The 21495-nt window shown below is 49.7% G+C and overlaps 2 protein-coding genes across 6 annotated transcripts; one reads left to right on the forward strand and one right to left on the reverse strand.

Moving 5' to 3' along the window:
• Positions 1 to 116: 116 nt before the first annotated feature.
• MINDY1 (MINDY lysine 48 deubiquitinase 1) lies at positions 117 to 9074 on the forward strand. Its single transcript, XM_043878074.1, has 10 exons — positions 117 to 256; positions 2375 to 3185; positions 3767 to 3824; positions 4220 to 4284; positions 5107 to 5265; positions 5602 to 5704; positions 6496 to 6638; positions 7565 to 7756; positions 8090 to 8245; positions 8522 to 9074. The coding sequence occupies exons 2-10, from the start codon at positions 2733 to 2735 to the stop codon at positions 8600 to 8602; spliced, it is 1410 nt and encodes a 469-aa protein (XP_043734009.1). The 5' UTR covers positions 117 to 256; positions 2375 to 2732; the 3' UTR covers positions 8603 to 9074.
• Positions 9075 to 9855: 781 nt separating this feature from the next.
• Positions 9856 to 20029, reverse strand: ANXA9 (annexin A9). Of its 5 annotated transcripts, none has more exons than XM_043878081.1 (14): positions 19674 to 20029; positions 19463 to 19556; positions 18880 to 18970; positions 18613 to 18709; positions 17990 to 18084; positions 17642 to 17755; positions 16568 to 17099; positions 15794 to 15873; positions 15570 to 15629; positions 15049 to 15133; positions 14813 to 14908; positions 14673 to 14731; positions 10601 to 10723; positions 9856 to 10374 (listed from the first exon to the last, which is right to left on the reverse strand). In XM_043878081.1, the coding sequence occupies exons 3-14, from the start codon at positions 18952 to 18954 to the stop codon at positions 10312 to 10314; spliced, it is 1479 nt and encodes a 492-aa protein (XP_043734016.1). In that variant the 5' UTR covers positions 18955 to 18970; positions 19463 to 19556; positions 19674 to 20029; the 3' UTR covers positions 9856 to 10311. The 5 variants fall into 5 exon arrangements, with proteins under 5 accessions (XP_043734016.1, XP_043734015.1, XP_043734018.1 ...); XM_043878080.1 differs by having other exon boundaries at positions 19430 to 19556; positions 19674 to 20028; XM_043878083.1 differs by having other exon boundaries at positions 17009 to 17099; positions 19430 to 19556; positions 19674 to 20022.
• Between the last annotated feature and the right edge of the window lie 1466 nt (positions 20030 to 21495).

Genomic DNA, 21495 nt, shown 5'->3' on the forward strand with positions numbered 1-21495 from the left:
TGGGCGCACCTGGGCTGCACCCCTGCCTGGCTGCACCCTTCTCCAGGGCCCCCCGGTCGTGGGCGTGAGCCCGGAAGTAGCCACGAGCCAGCCGGGACCGCCGCTCGTAAACCTGGGTAAACCTGTGTAGACTCTGGCGTTGACAGCTGGGAGGCGGCCGGGACTGGCGGCGCCCCTCTCAGAGCCCACCTCCCTCACCGCAGTCCCGGAGTTGAACCCTCCTTCTAAGTCCTGGAACAGCCCCCACTTCTTTAAGGTAAAAACTGTCTTAACCATTTCCTTCAGCTTTTTTCCTTTCCCTCTCTAGCTTTGGGGAGGTGACCCTGCCTATCCTCCCACCCTGGGTCTCTGTAAGTCTGGATTTCTAGAGACGCTCAGGCAGAAGGAGTAAGTAAAAGAGATGCTACCTTTCCGCCTTTTAATTACACCTTCCCCGTCTCCCTTGCTAACAAGTAGACAGGGCACTGTGGCGGACTTATTCTGAGGGGAAAATCTAAACCATTAGTTGCATGAAGATTTGGGTCAGAGTGAGAGGGAGACTGGAATGGAACCCTAGGCACTTGAAGGGAGAGTAAAGTTCCTGGGGAGCAGAGGTGGGAGGGGGAAGTGTCTTCTTGAAGCTACAGACCTGATTCCTGAGATTCTTCCAGCTTCTGGCTATTTATTGCTACTGGCTAGGGAGGGGCAGGGGCTGTTTTACCTCCCCTGTCTGCCACCAGAGGATGATTCCAGAAAGTGTAGGATTTAGTTAAGAGGGAAGGAATGAATTCCTTGTTTAAGTACCTGTGAGTCTCAGAATGCATTCTGCTCTCAAGTACTCCATGCCCACTCCACCAGGTGTGGACCCTGTAGCCTGGAATTTCTTCCAATTACACTTCCTTCCCCTCTTCTGAAGGATTAGCCCACTTAGCTTTCAACCCAGTTTCTCTGAGACCCAGCTTCCTCTGGTAGTCCAGTTCTGGGTTCTTTTGGTTCACTGGACTGCCCAACCCCCACTTAATTATAGACCATTTGTGGCATTTGGATAGAAAAGATAAGAAGTAAGCCCTGTTTTTCTCCAAGCTTTTAAAAAATTGTCCCAGGTTCTGCTTTCTGCTTCTGAGGCTCATCCTAAATGACATTTGGGAAGGAAGGAAAAAAGGAGAGATTTAAAAAAAAAAAAAGTGTAAGGCCTGAGGGCAAATTTTGCTACTCCGATTCTAAATTAATTACATGGAAATGAGATGCAGCTATCATAGATTATATTTGAATCAGAAGGGTGATCAATTTGGGTGACTAGTCTTATTTCCATGACTTTTACTCAACTTCACTTCCAAGGCTTTACCTTAGCTCTAAATTCCTGATTTACCTGATTGCGAAAGGAAGCATAGTCTCAGGTTAGGAGGAAGCAAGAGAAAAGGTTTCTAACAAGTTTATTTCTCTGCCTTTCTCACCCTGACCAAGGTGGAGAGGGGAGCAAGGAGGTTGAAGGGAGATATTTTCCAGCAGGCAGGGTTTGTGGCTTTTTATCATCTACTATCCATAGTGTTAATTAAATGTCTATGCTTAGTGCTGGTAGAGAGCAGATTAAACAGGTCCTGAGTTGACATTTAAAATGACCTAGATGGGAATAGATTGAAAGAACATTTGCACAGATAGATGAATGTAGAGGGAGTAACTTTTTTTTATGTAAATCAATAATCAGTGTTTTCATATTCCATGTAGCGAGCAAGGGAGTACGGGGTTTGAGCAGTTTTCAGAGCATAGAGGAACTGAGGAGAAGTTGCTATCCCAACTCCAGCTGGCAAGAGAAGCTTACTGGAAGAATGGGGCTGGGGGTGGGGTGGGACAAGTTGTACCTCTAATCTGAAATTACTTATCAGAACCCATCTCTGTTTCAAGTCACCATGCCTGCATTTCCCCTCCCCAGCCTACAGGAAGCTCCTCCCAGGACCTTTTTGTTGTGGTTTGCAATTGTGTAAAGCTGGAATTCTAAAGGTGGAGTCCTTCAAGGAGAAAGACTTCTTTCTCACCAGTGTTTCCCCTTTAGGGGTATGATACTGACTCTTTTTCTTCACCCCAAGCACTGTTTAGCTATTTGGCCTTGGGATGAAGCAGAGAAAACAAGGCCCTAAAGATAGATATAAGCCATGTGTGCTCGGGATGTTCCCTGAAGAGTCAAGGGCAGGGGTGGGGGATGGGGCAGAGGATTCACCCTCATTCCAGCTATGGTGGGTTTTACTGACAGGATGCTTATTTCAAGGTTAGCCACAGAGCACTGTATTAAGATCACTGTCAGTATTGTGTGAACATTTCTTTCTCCATCTCTGTTCCTTCTTTCTCCTTTTGCTCTCCCTTTCTGTCTTGTCTTCATTCCTTGTCGTTTCTGTTTCAGGAAAGCTGACGCCACCCAATGTCGTCAATCCCAGCAGAGTTATCCCTTCCAAACCTTCGAGTCCTGTACCCTCTTTGGTCCCATCTGGTCACAGCAAGTTAGAGGTGACAGCTCGACCTGGGGCCCTTCTATTTAACCTAAAACTGTACTGCCCATAACCTGGAGTGGCTGAACAGACGCTCACCAAGCCTTCTGCACTACATTCCTTTTCCAAGATTTTTCTGGGTCCATTTACTTTTCAGCCCAATGATTTCCTTCTTATTGGATCCATCTCCCGTTGGCATATCAAGCTTAGAGTAAGGCCAGTCTCTGTGGACAGTAAAGCCCTTCGGCACCCCTCAGTCAACCCTTCCTGGCCATGGAACACCATCAACCTGAGCATCCAGCCCCTGGTGAGGCCAGGACTGCAGAAGCAGTCAGCCCTGAAAACCACAAGGTCTTGTCAGAGCCCAAAGAGCACCCTCAGGACAAGGATGCCAAAGAGGCGGACGGGGCAGCTGGAGAACAGGAGCCAGTCGAGCAAGCTTCACTGCCAGCCCAAGGCCAGGATAACTTCGAGTCCCCTCCACCAGATGCTAGCTCAAGCCAACCAGGGCCAGCCCAGGAGACTCAACCTGAGATAGAGACAGTGGGGGCCTGCTCCAGGCTCCAGGAGCTTCCCCAGTCCCCCAGGGCCCGACAGCCTGAGCTAGACTTCTACTGTGTCAAGTGGATCCCCTGGAAAGGAGAACAAACACCTGTCATTACCCAGAGCACCAACGGCCCTTGCCCTCTCATCGCCATCATGAACATCCTTTTTCTTCAGTGGAAGGTAAGAGGGAGTTTGGATCGGGTCTTAGAAAATCTTGATCATTCTGCTTTTCTCAAACCTGTCAAACTTTCCAGGTTTTTCTTCCTTTTTCTCCAGATTGAACAAATGAGATAAGATATTTGCAAAAACAAGACAATTTTAAAAAAAGAAAACAAGACAATTATCTGTCCTATTCCTGCATCTTCTACTGTCTAGCAAATGGGAATGCCTTGCAATTTTTCACATTCATTCCCTTGCTCCAGTTGAAGCCATTTTCCCCCACCACACCTGACTACTGGATAACCCCTGCCCTCCTGCCGTTCTCTGGGTTCCTCTTTCAGTGCTCCATGAAGGAAAGCACACACCTGACTAACTTTTTTTTTTAATTTATTCATTTTTGGCTGTGCTGCGTCTTTGTTGCTACACACAGGCTTTCTCTAGCTGTGGCTGAGTCGGGGCTACTCCTTGTTGTGGTGCGTGGGCTTAGTTGCCACATGACATGTGGAATATTCCCAGACCAGGGAGCGAACTTTGTCCCCTGCATTGGCAAGCAGATTCTTTACCAATGACTGGCCAACTCTTTGATCTCTCCTTGCCTCCAGGTAAAGCTGCCACCTCAGAAGGAAGTTATCACATCAGACGAGCTCATGGCCCATCTTGGTGAGTGACTGGGCCTTCAAGAGGAATTACCCAAAAGGTTCCAGTGCTATCTACTGAGCCAGAAATCCAGAGCATTGAGGGGCTCCTCATTTGGGGATCTTATGTGGCAGGGAGGGTAAAGGTCTGTAGGGCTTCGCTGCAAGGCTGGGGAATGAAAAGCAAAAGTCAAGGGGTCAGGAGTCCTGGGTCGTCATCCTCATTCTTCCCTTAGCTTTCACATGTGACCTTGAGTGGGTCCTTCACCTTTTGTGGCTTCTTTCTTCCTCTGAGAAAGGAAGGCCCTTTGCAACTCTGAAAATCTGTGGTTCTGTGATATTACCTCTGTTTTCTTGAAGAAGAGGAAGCAGCTTTTGGGACAGTGGTGGGGTAAGCTGATAAGGAATCCTGTCTTGTAGGAGACTGCCTTCTGTCCATCAAACCTCAGGAAAAGTCAGAGGGACTTCAGCTTAATTTTCAGCAGGTGAGGTGAAAGATCTGTGAACTGGGGGGTTGCAGGTTCATAAGGGGACACCAGGCTATAAGAGATGCTTTTCTGATACTTCTCAAGAGGGTTCTTTGAACCATCATTTCTTTCTGCAGGAGGGAGAGAGTGTATCTCTGTCTTAGAAAATATGTTCATTTACATAAGATAAAGAAGGATTGAGAAAAGGGAGGACTTTCCATTGTAAGAGAAACCTGGGGGAAAAAGCAACAAGATTAATTTTTTTTTTTTTCCTGGAGGTAGGAGTGGAACAAGAAGAGGGAAGGCTAGAATATCCATCAATTTCTTTTTCCACCAGTTTTATTGATATATAATCGACATATAATACTGTGTAAGGTTTATTTTTTCATTTCATTTTATTTTTTTAATTGAAGTATAGTTGATTTACAATACTGTGTTAGTTTCAGGTATATAGTGTGGTGATTCCGTATTTTTGCAGATTAAATTCTGTAATAAGTTATTATAAGATACTGGCTATTTTTTTTTTTTTTTAATTTTTTTTTTTAAGATACTGGCTATCTTATAATTAGATTGGCTGGGTATATGGGACTTCCCTGGTGGTTCAGTGATTAAGACTCTGTGCTTCCAATGCAGAGGGCATGGGTTCGATCCCTGATTGGGGAACTAAGATCCCACGTGCCTCACAGCCAATAAACAAGTAAATAAATAAAATTTAAAAAAATAAGATACTGGGTATAATTTCATTTGCTATACAGGATATCCTTGTTGCTTATCTATAACACTAAGTTTATGCACAATGTGCTGCGTTGACCTATCCATCATTTTCTTTTCCGCCCCCAGAACGTGGACGATGCAATGACAGTGCTGCCTAAACTGGCCACAGGTCTGGATGTCAATGTGCGGTTCACAGGAGTCTCTGATTTTGAGTATACACCTGAGTGCAGTGTCTTTGACCTACTCGGCATACCTCTGTACCATGGCTGGCTTGTTGATCCACAGGTGAGGGTGGGAGGGCCCAAGTGAGCCTCAGCCAGCTCAAGCTGAGAGAGAAGCAAAATTTTGTGGGGTTGGGGTTAGGGAGGTAGGGAGTAGATTGGCTAGGGAGGGGGTTGGGGTCTCAAGGTTGGATTCGGTGTGGAATTCCTTTAGTTTTTAACTTTTGGGGGTAACATTCAAACACAAGCAAGCAATATGAGAATGGGTCAATTCTTTAGACATCAAAAGTTTCAGGAAGCTTTTGTCATAGGGTTGCAATCCTTGTGGGCTTGGTTCATTTCCTTCCTAAAAAAAGCTCTCCATTTTGGGGGGTACCACCCCATCCCGCTGCCCATGCAGAGTCCTGAGGCTGTGAGTGCAGTCGGGAAGCTGAGTTACAACCAGCTGGTAGAGAAGATCATCACTTGCAAGCACTCCAGTGACACCAACCTGGTGACAGAAGGTGACATTCCTCCCTTCTCCTCAGCAATCTCATGTGGAGGGAATGATGGCTACTGAGGCTTAGTGTTTATTGTCTGTTTTCCCACCACCACGTCCCATGAGAATGTAGGCACCACGAGCGGGAGTTTGGGGAGTTGTCTGTTTCGTTCACTGATGTACCCCCTAACCGAGTGCAGCGCCTGGTTGCTCCGTTAGCATCTGTTTGTTTATTTATTTGGCTGAGTCTTAGTTGTGACATGTGGGGTTTTTTTTTCAGTGGCGGCATGGGCTTCCCAGGTGGTTCAGTGGGTAAAGAGTCTGCCTGCAGTGCAGGACATGCAAGAGACTCAAGTTTGATCCCTGGGCTGGGAAGATCCCCTGGAGGAAGGGCGTGGCAATCCACTCCAGTATTTTTGCCTGGAGAATCCCCATGGACAGGGGAGCCTGGTGGGCTACAGTCCATAGGGTTGCAGAGTAGGACACGAGTGAAGCGACTTAGCATGCGTGTACACCTGCGTCTTTCTCTCTCATTTTTTAAAAATAATTACTTATTTATCTGTGGAGGGTCTTAGTTGCGGCATGTGGGATCTAGTTCTCTGACCTGGGCCCCCTGCATTGGGAGCATAGAGTCTTAGCCACTGGACCACCAGGGAAGTTCAGCGTCTGTTGAATGGATGAATATAACCAGGCTTCAAGGAGGGAATGTCACAGGTGGGACTGATCCCTAGGGCTTTGGTAGGGGCTCTCTGGATGATCCTACTGTGGACTTTGGATTTGAGTCCCCTGTCCCTCTTTTCCCGTCCTTGCTGCCAGGCCTGATTGCAGAGCAGTTCCTGGAGACCACTGCCGCACAGCTGACCTACCATGGTCTGTGTGAACTAACAGCAGCTGCCAAGGAGGGCGAACTGAGCGTCTTTTTCCGGAACAACCACTTCAGCACCATGACTAAGCATAAGGTGAGGGTTTGGAGGTGGGAGGTTGGAGTGCTGTCTATTTCCTTGTGCCTGTTTCTTCTGGGTCAGTGTTTCAGTCAGGATAAGGTAGATTAAGCTGTGGTAACAAATGACCCCTAATGTCCCTGTGGTTTACCATGACAAAGGTTTATTTCTCATTCATGTTGCATGTCCACTGTGGGTTGGCTACAGTTCTGTCCCACATTATCTTCACTCTGCGGCCCTGGCTGACAAAACAGCCTTTATCTGGAACATAGGAGAGAGAGAGGGACACACCATGTGCAGTGTTGGTTCTGCTACCATCTCACTGGCCAGAGCGAGACATAAGGAGTAAGCTTGCCATCAGTGGGCCAAGAGAGTGTACATCCTCTCCCAGGAAGGGGCAGTGGAAGTTTTGAACAATACTAGTTTTCCAAGGCTTCCCTCGTGGCTCAGACTGTAAAGAATCTGCCTGTAGTGCAAGACACCCGGGTTTGATCCCTGGGTTGGGAAGATCCTCTGGAGAATGGAATGGCAACCCATTCCTGTATTCCTGCCTAGAGAATTCCATGGAAAGAGGAGCCTGGTGGGCTACAGTCTATGGGGTTGCAAAGAGTTGGACATGAGCGCGCGACTAACACACATATAGTTTTCCAAAGCTAGAAACTGTCTAAGCGTTCTAGGAATTGAGTAGAAGAGGGAGAGATCTTTGGTTCTTAAAGGATTTATCCTCATAGGCATCCCGTGAGCCCAGAGAACCTCGGGAAGTAGGATAGGAAGACTTCAGCCCTGAGGACTCCATGCTTTTAGCGGCAGTGACTGCCACACTCACACTGACACGTTTCAGCTAGCACGCCGATCAGTCATATGGGCTCTGCGAATCTCAGATCACTCTGGCCATGAACTGCTGCTCTCGCCCATCCCACCAGCACGTGTTCTCTTCCTCACAGGGTCACTTGTACCTTCTGGTCACTGACCAGGGCTTTCTGCAGGAGGAGCAAGTGGTGTGGGAGAGCCTGCACAATGTCGACGGAGACAGCTGTTTCTGTGACTCTGACTTTCACCTCAGTCACTCCCCGGGCAAGGGACCCGGATCGGAAGGTGGGAGTGGCTCCCCAGAAAAGCAGCGGCAGGTGGACCAGGTGTGTGGGGCCTTGGGGGTGGGGGTGGGGTGCAGAGAGCGTGCCCGCCCCGGAGAGCTCTGTGCCCAAGGCGAGCAGCCTGTATCTTATCATCTGGAGACTGTAACTTATGACACCGGGCCCCTCTGTGGTCTCTGGACCATCTCTGCACTTGGGGTGTGTTCTCTGGCATCACAGATAAAATACGCGGCTGTGTGTTTCCCTCTGGAGGAGAAGGAGCTGGGGGATATAAAGGATAAGGAAAGGCTGAGCTGGTTTGGAAGCCTAAGCCCAGCCTGGCCAGCCCCCTGCCGCAGCCTCCCTCACCGCCCTTGCTCTTGCCCCTGTCTCTAGGACTACCTGATCGCCTTGTCCCTGCAGCAGCAGCAGCCCCCGCCCCAGGGCACGTCAGGTCTGAGCGACTTGGAACTGGCCCAGCAGCTTCAGCAAGAGGAGTATCAGCAGCACCCAGCGGCCCAGGCTGCCCCTGCCCGGGCCCCGTCGCAGCAGGTGGGCCTGCTCCTCCTTGCCCTTACTGCCGCCCCTCCAGCGTCCCCGCATCCCCAGCGTGCCACTCCGGCTTCCCCTGACCCAGACTTTTGTTATTCCCACCAGCACCTCTTCAAGGTTTCCCTTGGGGCCCTTCTGTCTGTCCCTCTCCCCTGGGTCCCCTCCTGTCTCTCTCTCCCCACAGCCCCTCCCAATTCCGATCCCTGCTTCCATCTAGAGTCCCTGTCTCATGTTCTGCCATGGTCAATGGGTGACCAGCTGTTAAATCTGACACAGGGGAGAGGAGCCGCATCTGGACGCCCAGCTGCTGAGCGTCGGCAAAGGCCGAAGCAAGAGTCCGACTGTGTCCTCCTGTAGCCCTGCTTGGGCTGGCTGCCTTGCCTCCCCTTTCAGAGGCGGGGGCTATTTGCTTGCTCCCCCAGCTCAACTTGAGATATGCAGGGTAACTTATTTATGGGATATTGGGGGTCAGAGCAGGCAGCGAATGCTGAGGTCAGACTTGGTGACCTCTTTGCCCTCATGTGCTGCCGCCTCTTCCTCCCAATCGTCCAGGGCAACATTGGGCTTGATGGGGTGAGGATTTCTGATTTCTAACTCTTTTCCCCCAGAATAGTCACATTAATGTACAGACTCAGGCTCCAGGGTGAAGTCCCTGTCTAGAATCCACCTCCCCTACTTTCCACCCCTGACTGGCTGGGTCATCCTACAGGCCCATCCGAATCCATCCATCCATCCGTCCATCCGTTTGTTTCAGGGTTTGATTTGGGTTTCTATCTGTATTATTTGTAATGCCTTCCTAGGGGTTTGGAAATAAAACTTCTTTCCTGAAGTGTGTTGTTTGCCTTACCCTGCAGCTATGTGGTTAAGTATTTGACCCAATTGAGGAATGCAAAGCATGGTGGGGGTGGGGGTGGAGGTGGTGTGGGGATGGTAAAGAGGCTTGAGGGGGTGGCCTGTCATTTCTAGTAGAGCCAGCAGGGGGAGCCAAAAGTCTGCTTTTTCCTCTCTTGTTTTTTTTTTCATGTGGTTGTTGCTGTTAACCCACTCCAGTATACTTGCCTGGAGAATTCCATGGACAGAGGGCCTGGCGGGCTACAGTCCATAGGGTCGCAAAGAGTCAGACGCGGCTGAAGTGACTTAACATGCACACATGTTGTTTAGTTGCTAAGTCATGTTCACCTCTCGCCACACTATAGACTGTAGCCTGCCAGGCTCCTCTGTCTGTGGGGATTCTCCAGGCAAGAATACTGGAATGAGCTGCCATTTCCTTCTCCAGGGGACCTTCCCAACCCAGGGGTCTTTACCCACTGAGTCACCGGGGACGCCCCTTCTTTTGGAGGTAGTACTCTAATTTGGGAGGTGGGTTGCTAAGTCCCAGCTTTGGACAGATGAATTTGAGAATTGTGTGCCCTGCTAACCCACCCAAATGTTCCCATTCAGAGAAAGGGTAGCTTGATCTTTTGCTTGCTTCTCAGGTCATACAGATGGTCCTTTGCTACTTCTAGCCATTTCTGGCCTCGTGGTTCCTGGTTCTCACTTATTTTGCCTGAAATTTCCTGGGGAAGAGAGAATAATGTGGGTAAGGGGGGAGGCAGAGAGGAGGCAAGTTGTTGACAACTGCAGTTTAGAGCCTCAAACAGGACTCCTGTTGAATATCCAAGTGCACATCAAAGGCACCTCCAACTTCAAAGCCTCCTCCCAGCCAGTGTCCTGCTCCACCCAAACTTCAATCAGGGAACACAAATGACAGTGAAGTTTGCCAAAAGAAATCAAGCATTAGCGAGATGTTCTGGCCAGAATTCAGGAAGAATGAATAGGACAGAAACTATCCAAGCGATCTCATTTTGCACACCCAGGACAGAGCTAGGGGACCCAGGTGCAGACATCACTTTGAGATGAGAGAAGTGAAGGAATTTAAAAGAAACTTTGAGTTCTGGCCTCAACAAGAAGCTGGAACATGTGGTGCTCAGTGAGGGGTTATCTTATTTGGAGGCCCAGCTGGTCTCCTGCAGGCTCAGCCAAACAAGAGAATCTCAGATCCTTGAACGTCATGCGGAGATGAGGTCTCAAAGGTCTTCCGCCCTGCACAGGGCTAGTAGGGCTGACCGGCAGTCCCCTTTCACTGCATCCTGCAGACAGGAAAGTCAGATGTTAGGAAGACCTGCCACCATCATGGCTCAGGCACTCTGTTCTCTCCCTCATGCTGGTCCAGAGCTTGTTTGGTTTCTAGAGTTCTGCTCTAAATTAACCAGAGACCCAGGAGTTCTCCAGGCCATGAATATGCTCCACTGTGTGCAGGGTGGAGGTAAAGGATGAAGCTCTGGGGCTCCAGGTTAAGAACCAGCCAAGTCTCACCTGGAGGGAAGAGTAGAGGGACTTCCCATATTTCTTTCTGAACTCGGCTCGGATACTTAGAAGATCAGTCTCACTTCGAGAAATAAGGATGCGCATCAGTACTTGGTAATTGGGCTCAGTCTCCTGGTAGAGGAAGAAACAGAATGGGGTTGTGGTGGTAGGGAAATTCTCACAGGGCAGGGATTGGGCCACACGGTGGATTATTCTAGGGAGTGCTGGTGAGGAGTCAAGGAAAAGAAAATATGCATTATCTAGGGGCAAACGTTATCTGTCCATCCTCAAGAGAGATGATGTGGCAGGAAAAATCAGTTGCTGTGGGGAATATTTACAGGAATATCACTCATTCCTTTCACATCTTTCCTGGCCTTGCCATTAGCTTTGAGTCTCACTCCAGAAGCAGGGACTCAAGAAAGGATAGAGATGTGCTACCTGTGAAGACTTACAGCATGATAGTTAAGAGACTGTTAACAGGGAATGTCCGAGGAGGACACTCACCCTATCCCTAAACAGTCATTGGTTTAGGAATGCCGAACAGAGGTTCGGCATCATTTTGTTTCTCTTGTACCTGCAACAGGCCTCTTGCCTTTTGGTTAAAGACAGTAACGGAGGGTTCAGTTTAGAAATAATAGAGGTGTATGTGGTATGTGTGCTAAGTTGCTTCAGTAGAGTCTGACTCTGTGCAACCCTATAGACTGTAGCCTGCCAGGTTCTTCTGTCCATGGTATTCTCCAGGCAAGAACACTGGAGTGGGGCACCATTTCTTTCTCCAGGGCAGGGGTCGAACCCATTGTCCCTTATGTCTCCTGCATTGACAGGTGGGTTCTTTACCACTAGCGCCACCTGTGAAGTGAAAGTCGCTCAGTCGTGTCTGACTCTGCGACCCCATGGGACTATACAGTCCATGGAATTCTCCAGGCCAGAATACTGGATTGGGTAGCCTTTCCCTTCTCCAGGGGATCTTCCCAACCCAGGGATCGAACCCAGATCTCCCACATTGCAGGCAGATTCTTTACCAGCTGAGCCACAAGGGAAGCCCAAGAATACTGGAGTGGGTAACTTATCCCTTCTACAGGACATCTTCCCGATCCAGGAATCGAACTGGAGTCTCCTGCATTACAGGCAGATTCTTTACCAACTGAGCTATCAGGGAAGCCCCAGTAGGGGTATACCTGTGACCTGTGATGTCGCTCAGTCATGTCCGACTCTTTGCGACCCCATGGACTATAGCCTACCAGGCTCCTCAGTCCATGGAATTTTCCAGGCAAGAGTACTGGAGTGGGTTGCCATTTCCTTCTCCAGGGGATCTTCCTAACCCAGGGATCGAACCCGGGTCTCTCGCACTCCAGGCAGATGTCTGTATGTGTATCTTTACTGTCTGAGCCACCAGGGAAGAGGTATAGTACATCATCAAATCAGGAGCTATAGCCGATTATAATAATGTTATCATGAGAGATTTTTAAATAAACTGTTTTGGTTGCAAAAATCCTGTTTGTGTCATGAGCTGGGCACTGCTGCTGTCACCATTTTCTAATACCCTCTTTTCAGAGTTTCCTCAAGCACCTGACTTCTGAGACCCTTCCCAGAATTGCCTGAAACCCACACTTATGGCAACCCTACAGATCATAAACTCCTAGAAGAAGCAAATGATGAAGGGAATATAGGATGCTATATTTTATTTGGACTCATTACCTAATTGTCAGTGGGCCTGATGACTACTTTTTTTTTTCACTTTTAATTTAATCTGATTAGTTTTTTTGCTGCACAGCTTGTGGGGTTTTATTTCCTGACCAGGGATCAGCAGTCAGAGCACGGATGGCTACTCTTTTGAATGGCACGTACCATTGGTTTTGTATTGTGGTAAAGATTGCTGAATGCTTCCCAGTATCCATTCTTCCCTTCTTGCAACTCTTGTACTCCACAGTTGTAGAACTGGGGTAAGAGTTGCTCACTAAGTGAATATTCCCAGGGTGTAAAGTGGCTCTCTACATTAAACCTATATCAAACATCATTCTTCTCTTGTTACCTAAGAGTATATTTGGCATCTCATACTGCCCTAGGATCTTTATAAAGAACATTCATTTTATGGTTCAAATTGGCCTGAATTTGGACTGCAAGGAGATCCAACCAGTCCATCCTAATGGAAATCAGTCCTGAATATTCACTGGAAGGACTGATGTTGAAGCTGAAACTCCAATACTCTGGTCACCTGATATGAAGAGCTGACTCATTTGAAAAGACCCTGATGCTGAGAAAGATTGAGGGCAGGAGGAGAAGGGGACGACAGAGGATGAGATGGTTGGATGGCATCACTGACTCAATGGACGTGAGTTTGGGTAAACTCTGGGAGTTGGTGATGAACAGGGAAGCCTGGTGTGCTGCAGCCCATGGGGTCTTAAAGAGTCAGACACGACTGAGAGACTGAACTGAACTGTCCTGAATCAGCCATCACTTCAAGGTCATTTTTCTGAATAAATATTTTTCACAATTATGTTTTTACATATCTCTCATAAAAGAATAGTATGGAAGTGTCTTGACAGAGTTTTTTGTTTTTTTTTAATAAGCCTGTATCACTTCTTGACTCCTTCTAATATTAAACCCACAATTTATATCCAGGAGTCTAAAGTCCTGTAATCCAAATACATTACAATCACTTCTGGAGTACAGGTTTGTTTTTATGACAGGAATTTAGATAACCACAACTTTTCAAGTGAATCCTAGTGTTCACTCATTATAATAGTACAGGATTTATTGGATAAGTACAAAAATCTACTGTCAAAATGGAAATCTCTGGAAGATAAAGTAAATGCTTCTAGATGCTTCCCTGATGGCTCAGTGGTAAAGAATCTGCCTGCCAATGCAGGAGACACGGGTTCAATCCCTGGTCCAGGAAGATCCCACATACCACGCAGCAACTAAAGCCCGTATGCCACAACTACTGACCCGAGCTGGAGAGCCCAAAAGCTGCAACTACTGAAGCCCGAGGGCCCTAGAGTCTGTGCTCTGGAGCAAGAGAAGCCGCCGCAATGAGCAGCCCGCACACCACAGCGAAGAGGAGACCCCACTCACAGCGACTACAGAAAGCCCTCACAGCAATGAAAGCCCAGCATGGCCATAAATCAATAAATAAAAAGCAAATGTTTTAAGAAAGTTTCCATGTAACATACTGAATAGTTGTCAATAGGCATCATGGTTTCTCAACCAGTATACAAAAAACCATTCTATCTTCAAAGTTTGGGTGGGATTTTTATTGATAGGTCTTGGGGGACAGTTGTACTAGGACACCTAGGTGAATGAGCAGAATGACTGGATTCTGTTTATGAAGTCACTCAAACCAAGACTGCCAATTTAAGTTTGGATTATATAGAACAAAGTCTGACCAGTATGGAGAAAAGTGATCTGGGTACCAAGAGCAGGCTGTAGCTTATAGTATAGACCAACACCTATGGAATAGACTAGGGGTTGACATGTGGCGGTTAAATGTCCTATAGGATCATTATGTGTGTTGATCATTAGTGTATGTGTCTATATTGCACATATCATTATGTGTGCTGTGTGACCTTGGGCAAGGTATTTAACCTCTCTGAGCTTCAGTTTTTTCGTCTATAAACAAGGATGGAGTGTTAATGTGAGGACTTACTGAAATGTGCTCAGCAGAGGCCCTGGCACACAAGGAACCCCTCAGAAATGGGCGGCTCTTTCATTCTTTCCAGTGTTATCATCACCCTCATTCTGGCAACAACTGAAGCCGGACAAGGCAGTGTCTTTTTTTTTTTTTTTGGCAGTGTCTTTACAGAGCAAATTCATATCTGTATTTGGCCACCTAGACATTCTTTGGGCCAAAAATTTTAGCTTTAGGGCCCTGATGGGTCAATGGACTTATCTCTAACCACAGCTCTCTCCTCTACTCTTGACAAAACAATTTGTAAACTTAGGAAAAGAGAGCTACTCCATGTTTACAAAGTAATATGAGATGGTTACATTAGCAACAGCATGAAACTTCCTCTCTCTTGCCCAAGAGGTGTCTCCCGCCTGTTTTTGTTCCAAAGCAAGGGGAAAGGAGCGTCAGTCTTACCTGGAGGGCTTGATGAAGTTTATCAGCAAAGTACAGGGGTGTGTTTCGAATCACCAAGGCTGGAAGCAAAGAGGCAAAGATGGAGAGAGACCACCAACCACAATTCCACAGGAGGCCTCTGCCCCAGGCAGACCCCTTACCTAGGCTGAGCAGAGCCACGCAGGCGGCTCCGTGGAAACGGGCCCGGACAGTCTTCTCCAACTCACGCCCTGTGTCCCGCTGGTACTGGTTCAACACTGTGGTGAACACAGGAGGGAGTTAGAAAGATAAGTGGGGGAGGGGGTGGTTATCCCAGAGAAGGATGAGCCCTCCCCACCTTCCTCAGCCAGAACTCATCATCAGAGGAAGCTGGGGAGACCAGAAGACGCCTGTGTACCTCGGACGAGGTGTTCGGAATTGCGCTGGGTGAAGACAAGGACCCACATCCTCTCTGTGCTGGGTCCTTCAGCCTGCTTTAATGCCTGGGAGCAGGGAGTAAATCAGAATCACTGGTTGGGGGGTTGGCAGGCCACGGTTATGGTGTTCCCAGAATCCATAAACATGGAAAAGCTTATTTTAACCTATAAATCAGTTGCATTTATTTATCTGTGTAGCACAGCATGCAGGACCTTAGTTCTGCAATGAGGGATCGAACCCATGTCCCCTGCCGTGGAAGGAATTAAATAATCCCCAAATGCCCATGAGAGGACAATGTGTGAGTTCAGGAGTCAGAGGCCAGATGAGTGGAAAAAGCTTCATGTGTGGCACTGCCTGACACCCCATGTCCCCCTTACATCACTGAGGATTCCTTCCCAAGGCAAGGACCGTTGAGCAGGACAAGTGGGCACACAGGTCACCGGCTCTAAGATACCGTGTCTTATGTGCACGACGGTGCACACTCCACCACCCCTTGCTCACCTGGACGTCCTGTGCAGCCAGGTTATAGTCAATGATTCCAGTGTAGGCCTCGCGCCCTCCCTGGGAAGAAAAACTCTCAGGAGGACTCTTTGGAGGGCAGTTTTTTATCACCAGACCAACAAACCAAACCTTGGTCTCCCCCCAAAGCCCTCTCCTGCTCATTACACCACAGCTGGGTCCTCCCCAGTGGGGTAACTCCCTTCCGCCCAGACCAGACCCCTTACTTTGGCCAGGGCCAGGAGCAAGTCCCGCAAGATGCCTCTGGTCTCAGACTTGATGTCCTCCGCAGCATCCACTTGGAAATCTGGGATGGGAGCAGGAGCTCTCTGAATCCTCCTGACTTTTCTCAATGAGGATACCTCCGGGACCGGTTAGATGCCTGTGCCCTGTCAATCCCGCTGTCCCCTGCTTGATGGCTGCTAGTTCCCAGGATGTAAGGCAGAAGCACCACCGTGGCCACCCTGAAAGCATCTCTAAGCTGCGAGTAACCTGTGCGCTGTGGGACGGCCTCGTCTCCCGGTGCCAGACTGCTGGGGGCGGGAGGCAATCAGTTACTTGAGTTGTGGCCAGACAGTGAAAAGAGGATGCGGGTGCCCATATTGTGAAGCAAGATGGCTAGGGCTGGGCCCCCTCCTTGGAGGTGGGGTGAGGTGATGAGGGAGGTAGAACGTGAAGAAAGGAAAGAGCAGGAAAGGAAGAAAAGGAAAGGGAAAAGAGAAGCAGGAAGGAAAAGGGGTAGGAGAGGAGTTAAGAAAATAGGCCAAGGGACTTCCCTGGAGGTCAAGCAGTTAAGACTCTACACTTTCATTGCAAGGCACGCTGGTTCCATCCATGGTTGAGGAACCAAGATCCCATATACCCGGGATCTTTTGGCATGGCCAAATAGTTTAAAAAAAAAAAAAAAAAAGACAGGCCAAGGTGGGACATCAAAGGAAAACTGGGGAAAGCAAGAATACAGAGGGGGTGTGTTAAGATGAGGGTGAGAAAAAACTAGTTACCAATTAGTGGGTGAGGCATGTGGCAGTCACTGCAGGGACAGCAGCCAGGGGCCGAGAATTGACACCTACGAGAGCAGGTCCCCACCTTTCCCCCTGGCTGCATCGAGCGTCCATTCAGCCTGGGATGTGGTGTGATGGCAGAATCAGCAAGGGGCTGGGAAGGTGACTTGGGTGCCCTTGGGACTGTCACAGGGCTCAACCTTGTCATTACCTCAGGATCCACCCTGGAGCCCCAGACTACGACGGTTAATGATTGCTTCTCTCTCTTTAATGATGACAACTGGCTGTCTCCCTGGGGAGACTGAGCCCGGCGGTGGGGGAGGAGGAGAGACCCCAAGGGAACAAGAGGCAGACAGGCTCCCACAGGGCTCCCTGCAGGGAGTGCAGGGGAGACAGGACTGTCCTGTCCAGCTCTTAGAGCTCCATCCTCCACACCCTTACTGTGTTTGTAGACTGCCAGGCACTCCCGCAGCTGGGGTGGGGTTCGGGTGGCAAGAATTTCCAAGGCCACATCTTCAGCAGAACCTGAGCCCTACAAGAAATTGGGAAGCCACTCTGAGACTGAGCCATGTCGTTAGAATGGCGGGGAGCAGACACTGACCACTTGTCCTTTTGAGGGTCAACAAGGACTCCTTTTCCAGGGGGCTTCTGCCAAGTCCACTCCTCTGGAGTGGGCAAAGGCGAAGCAGTCAACCCTTTCTCACCCTCAGTAGGGTCATCACTCCTGGCAAAACTCCTCTCCTGGTATCTTCAATGAGCTTAGTTCCTCAGTCCTGTCCAACTCTTTGCGACCCATGGACTGCAGCCCACCAGGCTCCTCTGTCCATGGGGATTCTCCAGGCATGAATACTAGAGTGGGTTGTCATGCCCTCCCCCAGGGGATCTGCCCAACCCAGGGATTGAACCTAGGCCTCCCGCAATGCAGGCAGTTTTTACTGTCTGAACCACAAGGGAAGCCCAAGAATACGGAAATGGGTAACCTATCCCTTCTCCAGGGATCTTCCTGACCCAGGAATTGAACCGGAGTCTCCTGCACTGCAGGTAGATTCTTTACCAGCTGAGCTACCAGGGTACCTTCAAGGCTTTCCTCAATTCCCGGGCATCAAGATGGGCTGCAGGCTGCAGCAGAGCAACCACGATCCTCTCCAGGTTGCCAGAGAGTGCTGCCTGCAAGGACTTCAGTAGGTCCTACAAGAAACAGTCCCCATGGCAGAGGAACGGCATGAGGGGGAGAGTCCCAGGTGTGTGAGGAGGTTTGGGAATATTTGGCTGGTTCTCATCTCATACCTAACCACCAGGCTTCCCTTCCCCCCACAGCCTGGGTTCAGCAGGGGGTAAGGGCTGGTCTCAACTGCTCTTGTGCCAAGTTTCCTGGGGGCTTCTCCCCGAGCCCACGGCTCCTGGGAACCAGTGTGGTCTCACCTGCTGGGTGCGTTCGTGGAAGGCTCGAGAGATGAGCTGCCTTTGCTCTCGGCTCCGGTTGGTCAGCACGTCCAGAATGGCAATACAGTCCACACCTGAACCAAGGTGAGGGCTGGCCTGTGAGCCTGGCAAAGCCTTGTCAGGGTCTTTACAGAGCTGAGATCCCCTTATTCCTTGACTTGAAGCCTCCAGAGGAGGAGAAGACAAGGTCTAGGAAAAGTTACATCCTCCCTATTACCATTTGATCCTGAAGAAGTTGCCAATGGCATGTAAATCTGACCCAAAGTTAAGCAAAGGTGGCCTGGTACAGTGCAGAAAATGGCCTTTTGGGATCACAGGCTTGCTTTAGAATCCCAGCTCTGCAATATTTTGAGCTGTGTGATCTTGGGCAAGGCTCTTGACCTCCCTGAGCCCCAGTTTCCGCATCTGTGAAACGGAAATAGTATGACTTGCCTCAGAGGGGTGTTGTGAAAATGGAGATAAATACCTACTGGGTACCGGACACACAGAAATGAAGGCATTCCACAAAGATCTATTGAGTGTTGTCAGTTCCTCCTTCTAGCTCCTTGGTCTAGACTGGTTTCTAAAAGATAGATGCCCAAGCGCAGAGGGAAAGGGCTCACCTTGGCCTGCTATGGCCTTCAGCAGCCTCTGTACATCCTTGTCCACACTGAAGCTCAAGAAGGTTCTGAGGGTGCCCAGGGTGCCCCAAGCTGCAGTCTGTAAGACATGTGGGTACCAGTCTGCCTGTGATCCTCTCCAGTGAGCCAGGCCCTTGGCATAGCCTCAGGCTAGATCATCCTTTCCTACTCCTCACCGCCACCCCCAGCCTCTGCATTAATATAAAAATAATTTTTAAAAATAATTCCTACAATCCCAGCAGCCCTTACCTTGTTGGCAAGGCCCAGGTGACTGAGGATCTCCTGAGTCAAGGAGAGTCCCATCTTCCCGTGGGTCACAGACATGGTGCTACTGGCTGCCCTGGGGGGAGGGACATAGGAGCCGACTGAGGGAACATCCCCCTAGCCCCTCAGGGCCTCTTTATGACCCCCAGGCCTGGGAGCCCTTTGCCCACTCCTTTCCCTTGTTGCAGAAAAAAAGAACAACCTGCTTGGCAGGTTGGGGAGACCAAGTGGAAGGTAAGAAGGGTGCCCCCACCTTCCCCACCACTCACCGTTGTTCAGGAAGCAAGGCTTGATCAGGGATGCTGCTAGAACTAGCACCAAAACAGACCCTCCCAGACTCCAGGGCTGGTCCCCAGGCTCCCCAGCCCGTGGTCTGAGATGGATGATCCCCTACTGAGGTCCACCTCCCCCTTGCTTCCGTAGCCTGGCTGGCTGTTCCCGGGGCAGTGTGGGGGAGGTGAGGATTAAGTATGCAGGGTGGGAAATAACAGCACCTCCCCTCACGTCAGCCCCAGACTACAAGTGAGACTGTCACCTGCCCGTCAGCTCCCACCGCTGTGCTGCGTGCCTTTCACCCTCGGAGTTTCCCGCTGGAATCTTTAGGTCAGCAGCTGCAGTCTCTGAGCTGAGGTGAGTGTGTGTTCTTGTGGGTACATGGGTACCTGGAGAAGGAAGCAGGCACTCATGTTAGAAAAGTCCTTTCTCCCTCCCCCAAGTCATCAACGAGTTCCTACCAATCTCCCCCCTCACCCAGCATGAGAGCCCAGGTCGGTGCTTACCCAGAGGTGCTGGGGGCGAAGTGGGTGTCGTCAGAGCCTGGTGTGGTGCCTTGTGTGGGCACCAGCTCCAGTGTGGCCTGGGACAGGACAGCGGCTTGTGCCGCCCAAGCTGAACAGCCAGTCAGATGACCTCTGCAGCAGACCAGCCCCGCCGTCCTCGGGCTCTGGCCCCTCCCAACTGTGGGAGAGGACCAGGCTGTGCCGTGTCCCACATGCAAACACCTCCCTACAGCATCTCTCCTCCCAGGACCTGGCCTCAGCCCAAACAAGAGAACTCCGCTGGCCTCTCAGCAGTTCGGTCCTGACACAGGAGGCTTTGTGCACTGCCTTCTCTGCGGGGCTGGGTTGGGACCACAGAAGCCCAGTCTCTGAGTCCAGTTTCTGACCTGGCTCTGCCTCTGCCTCTAGCTCCCTAGGGGGGCAGGTCAGACAGGCTCCAGGCTGATTTGGAGGCTGATAGAGAAAAACCTGTTGGGGCACATACCAGTGGGGCACCCCAGCCTGCACCCCAGAGGGGTCCCAACCCAGAAACTGCCTTGATGACTGCCTTATTGGGGCAGTAGTGAGGGGGAGTGATGGGAAGAGTAGGGTGGGGAGACTGTGTAAACCACTGCGGAAGGAAGAGCACAGGTGTTTCTGGGTGAGGGAAGATCAGTAGAGTCAGGAGAGAAAAATGTGAAGGGTAATCCCTGTGGACAGAAGCATCGTGCTCCCGAAAGGCAACAGGGAGATGAAGGAGGCTCCCAGGGTCCCTGCGTCAGATTCCTTCTGTTGCCTTTTAGCAGCCAGGACTATTTTAGCGGTAGGTGATGCAACTCCAGCAGCTTTCTTGGAGGCTGTCGGTGCACAGAACAGCAGGTAAACAGTCTTAGGGAGCCAAAGGGGCCCCTGAGCAGGCAATTACTTGAATCTCACAGACAACTCCCTAGGGCCTGGGAGCAGTCTCTTTCCTGCAATGCTAGACAGGTCAGGCAGGGGCTGGGCACAGAAGCTATCTGCACTCCTCTGTCATGCTCCTACCCTGGAAGGTCCTCATTGGTTTTCCTACATCCCTAAGGAAGGACCAGCCGCTCATCCTCAGAGCAGACCAGGCCTAAGGAGGTGCTGTAAAGGGAGATTTCCATGGTGACAGTCACTGCACCTCACTTTTCTCTCCTGTCAAAGGGGAAAGCATGCACCGATTTTTGCTGAAGAATGTGGGTTCAGTCCCAGTTCTGCCACTTGTTATGTTCTATAACCTCAGCTAGTCATTTCAGGTCTTCTTGTCTCTGTTGGAAAAAAAAAGGTGGGGGGGAATAATGGGAGAGGATGAAGTGTTGTGGGTAGGGTTTGGGAGAGTAGTAGGCTTGGGTGATTGGAGGGGGAATTCTGGAGCACCTGGGAATAGGCTTCCTGGGGGGATTAAATGAAGTAATATGTGTGATGGCATTTGAGACAGGAAAATGTCCTGTAGGGCAGTCGAGTGGTTAAGACTCCATGCTTCCATTGCAGGGGGCACAGTTCAATCTCTGGTCAGGGAACCAAGATCCAGCATGCTGCAGGATGGCCAAAAAAAAAAAAAACCCAGATCCTGATTTATACCAATAGATCATTCTATGGGATTACATCTAAAATAATAAACAATATTCTAAGATGTGCCTTATAAATTAAGGTTGCCAGATTTAGTAAATATAACAATAATTTGTTAGTACTGACTATGACTCACGTGTTTCGTAGGATGTGTGTGCGTGCTAAGTTACTTCAATTATGTCTGACTCTTTGATACCCTATGGACTGTAGCCCTCCATGGGGATTCTCCCAAGCAAGGATATACAATGCTAAT

Source organism: Cervus elaphus, chromosome 20 (assembly GCF_910594005.1).
Source record: "Cervus elaphus chromosome 20, mCerEla1.1, whole genome shotgun sequence".
Classification (NCBI taxonomy): domain Eukaryota; kingdom Metazoa; phylum Chordata; class Mammalia; order Artiodactyla; family Cervidae; genus Cervus; species Cervus elaphus.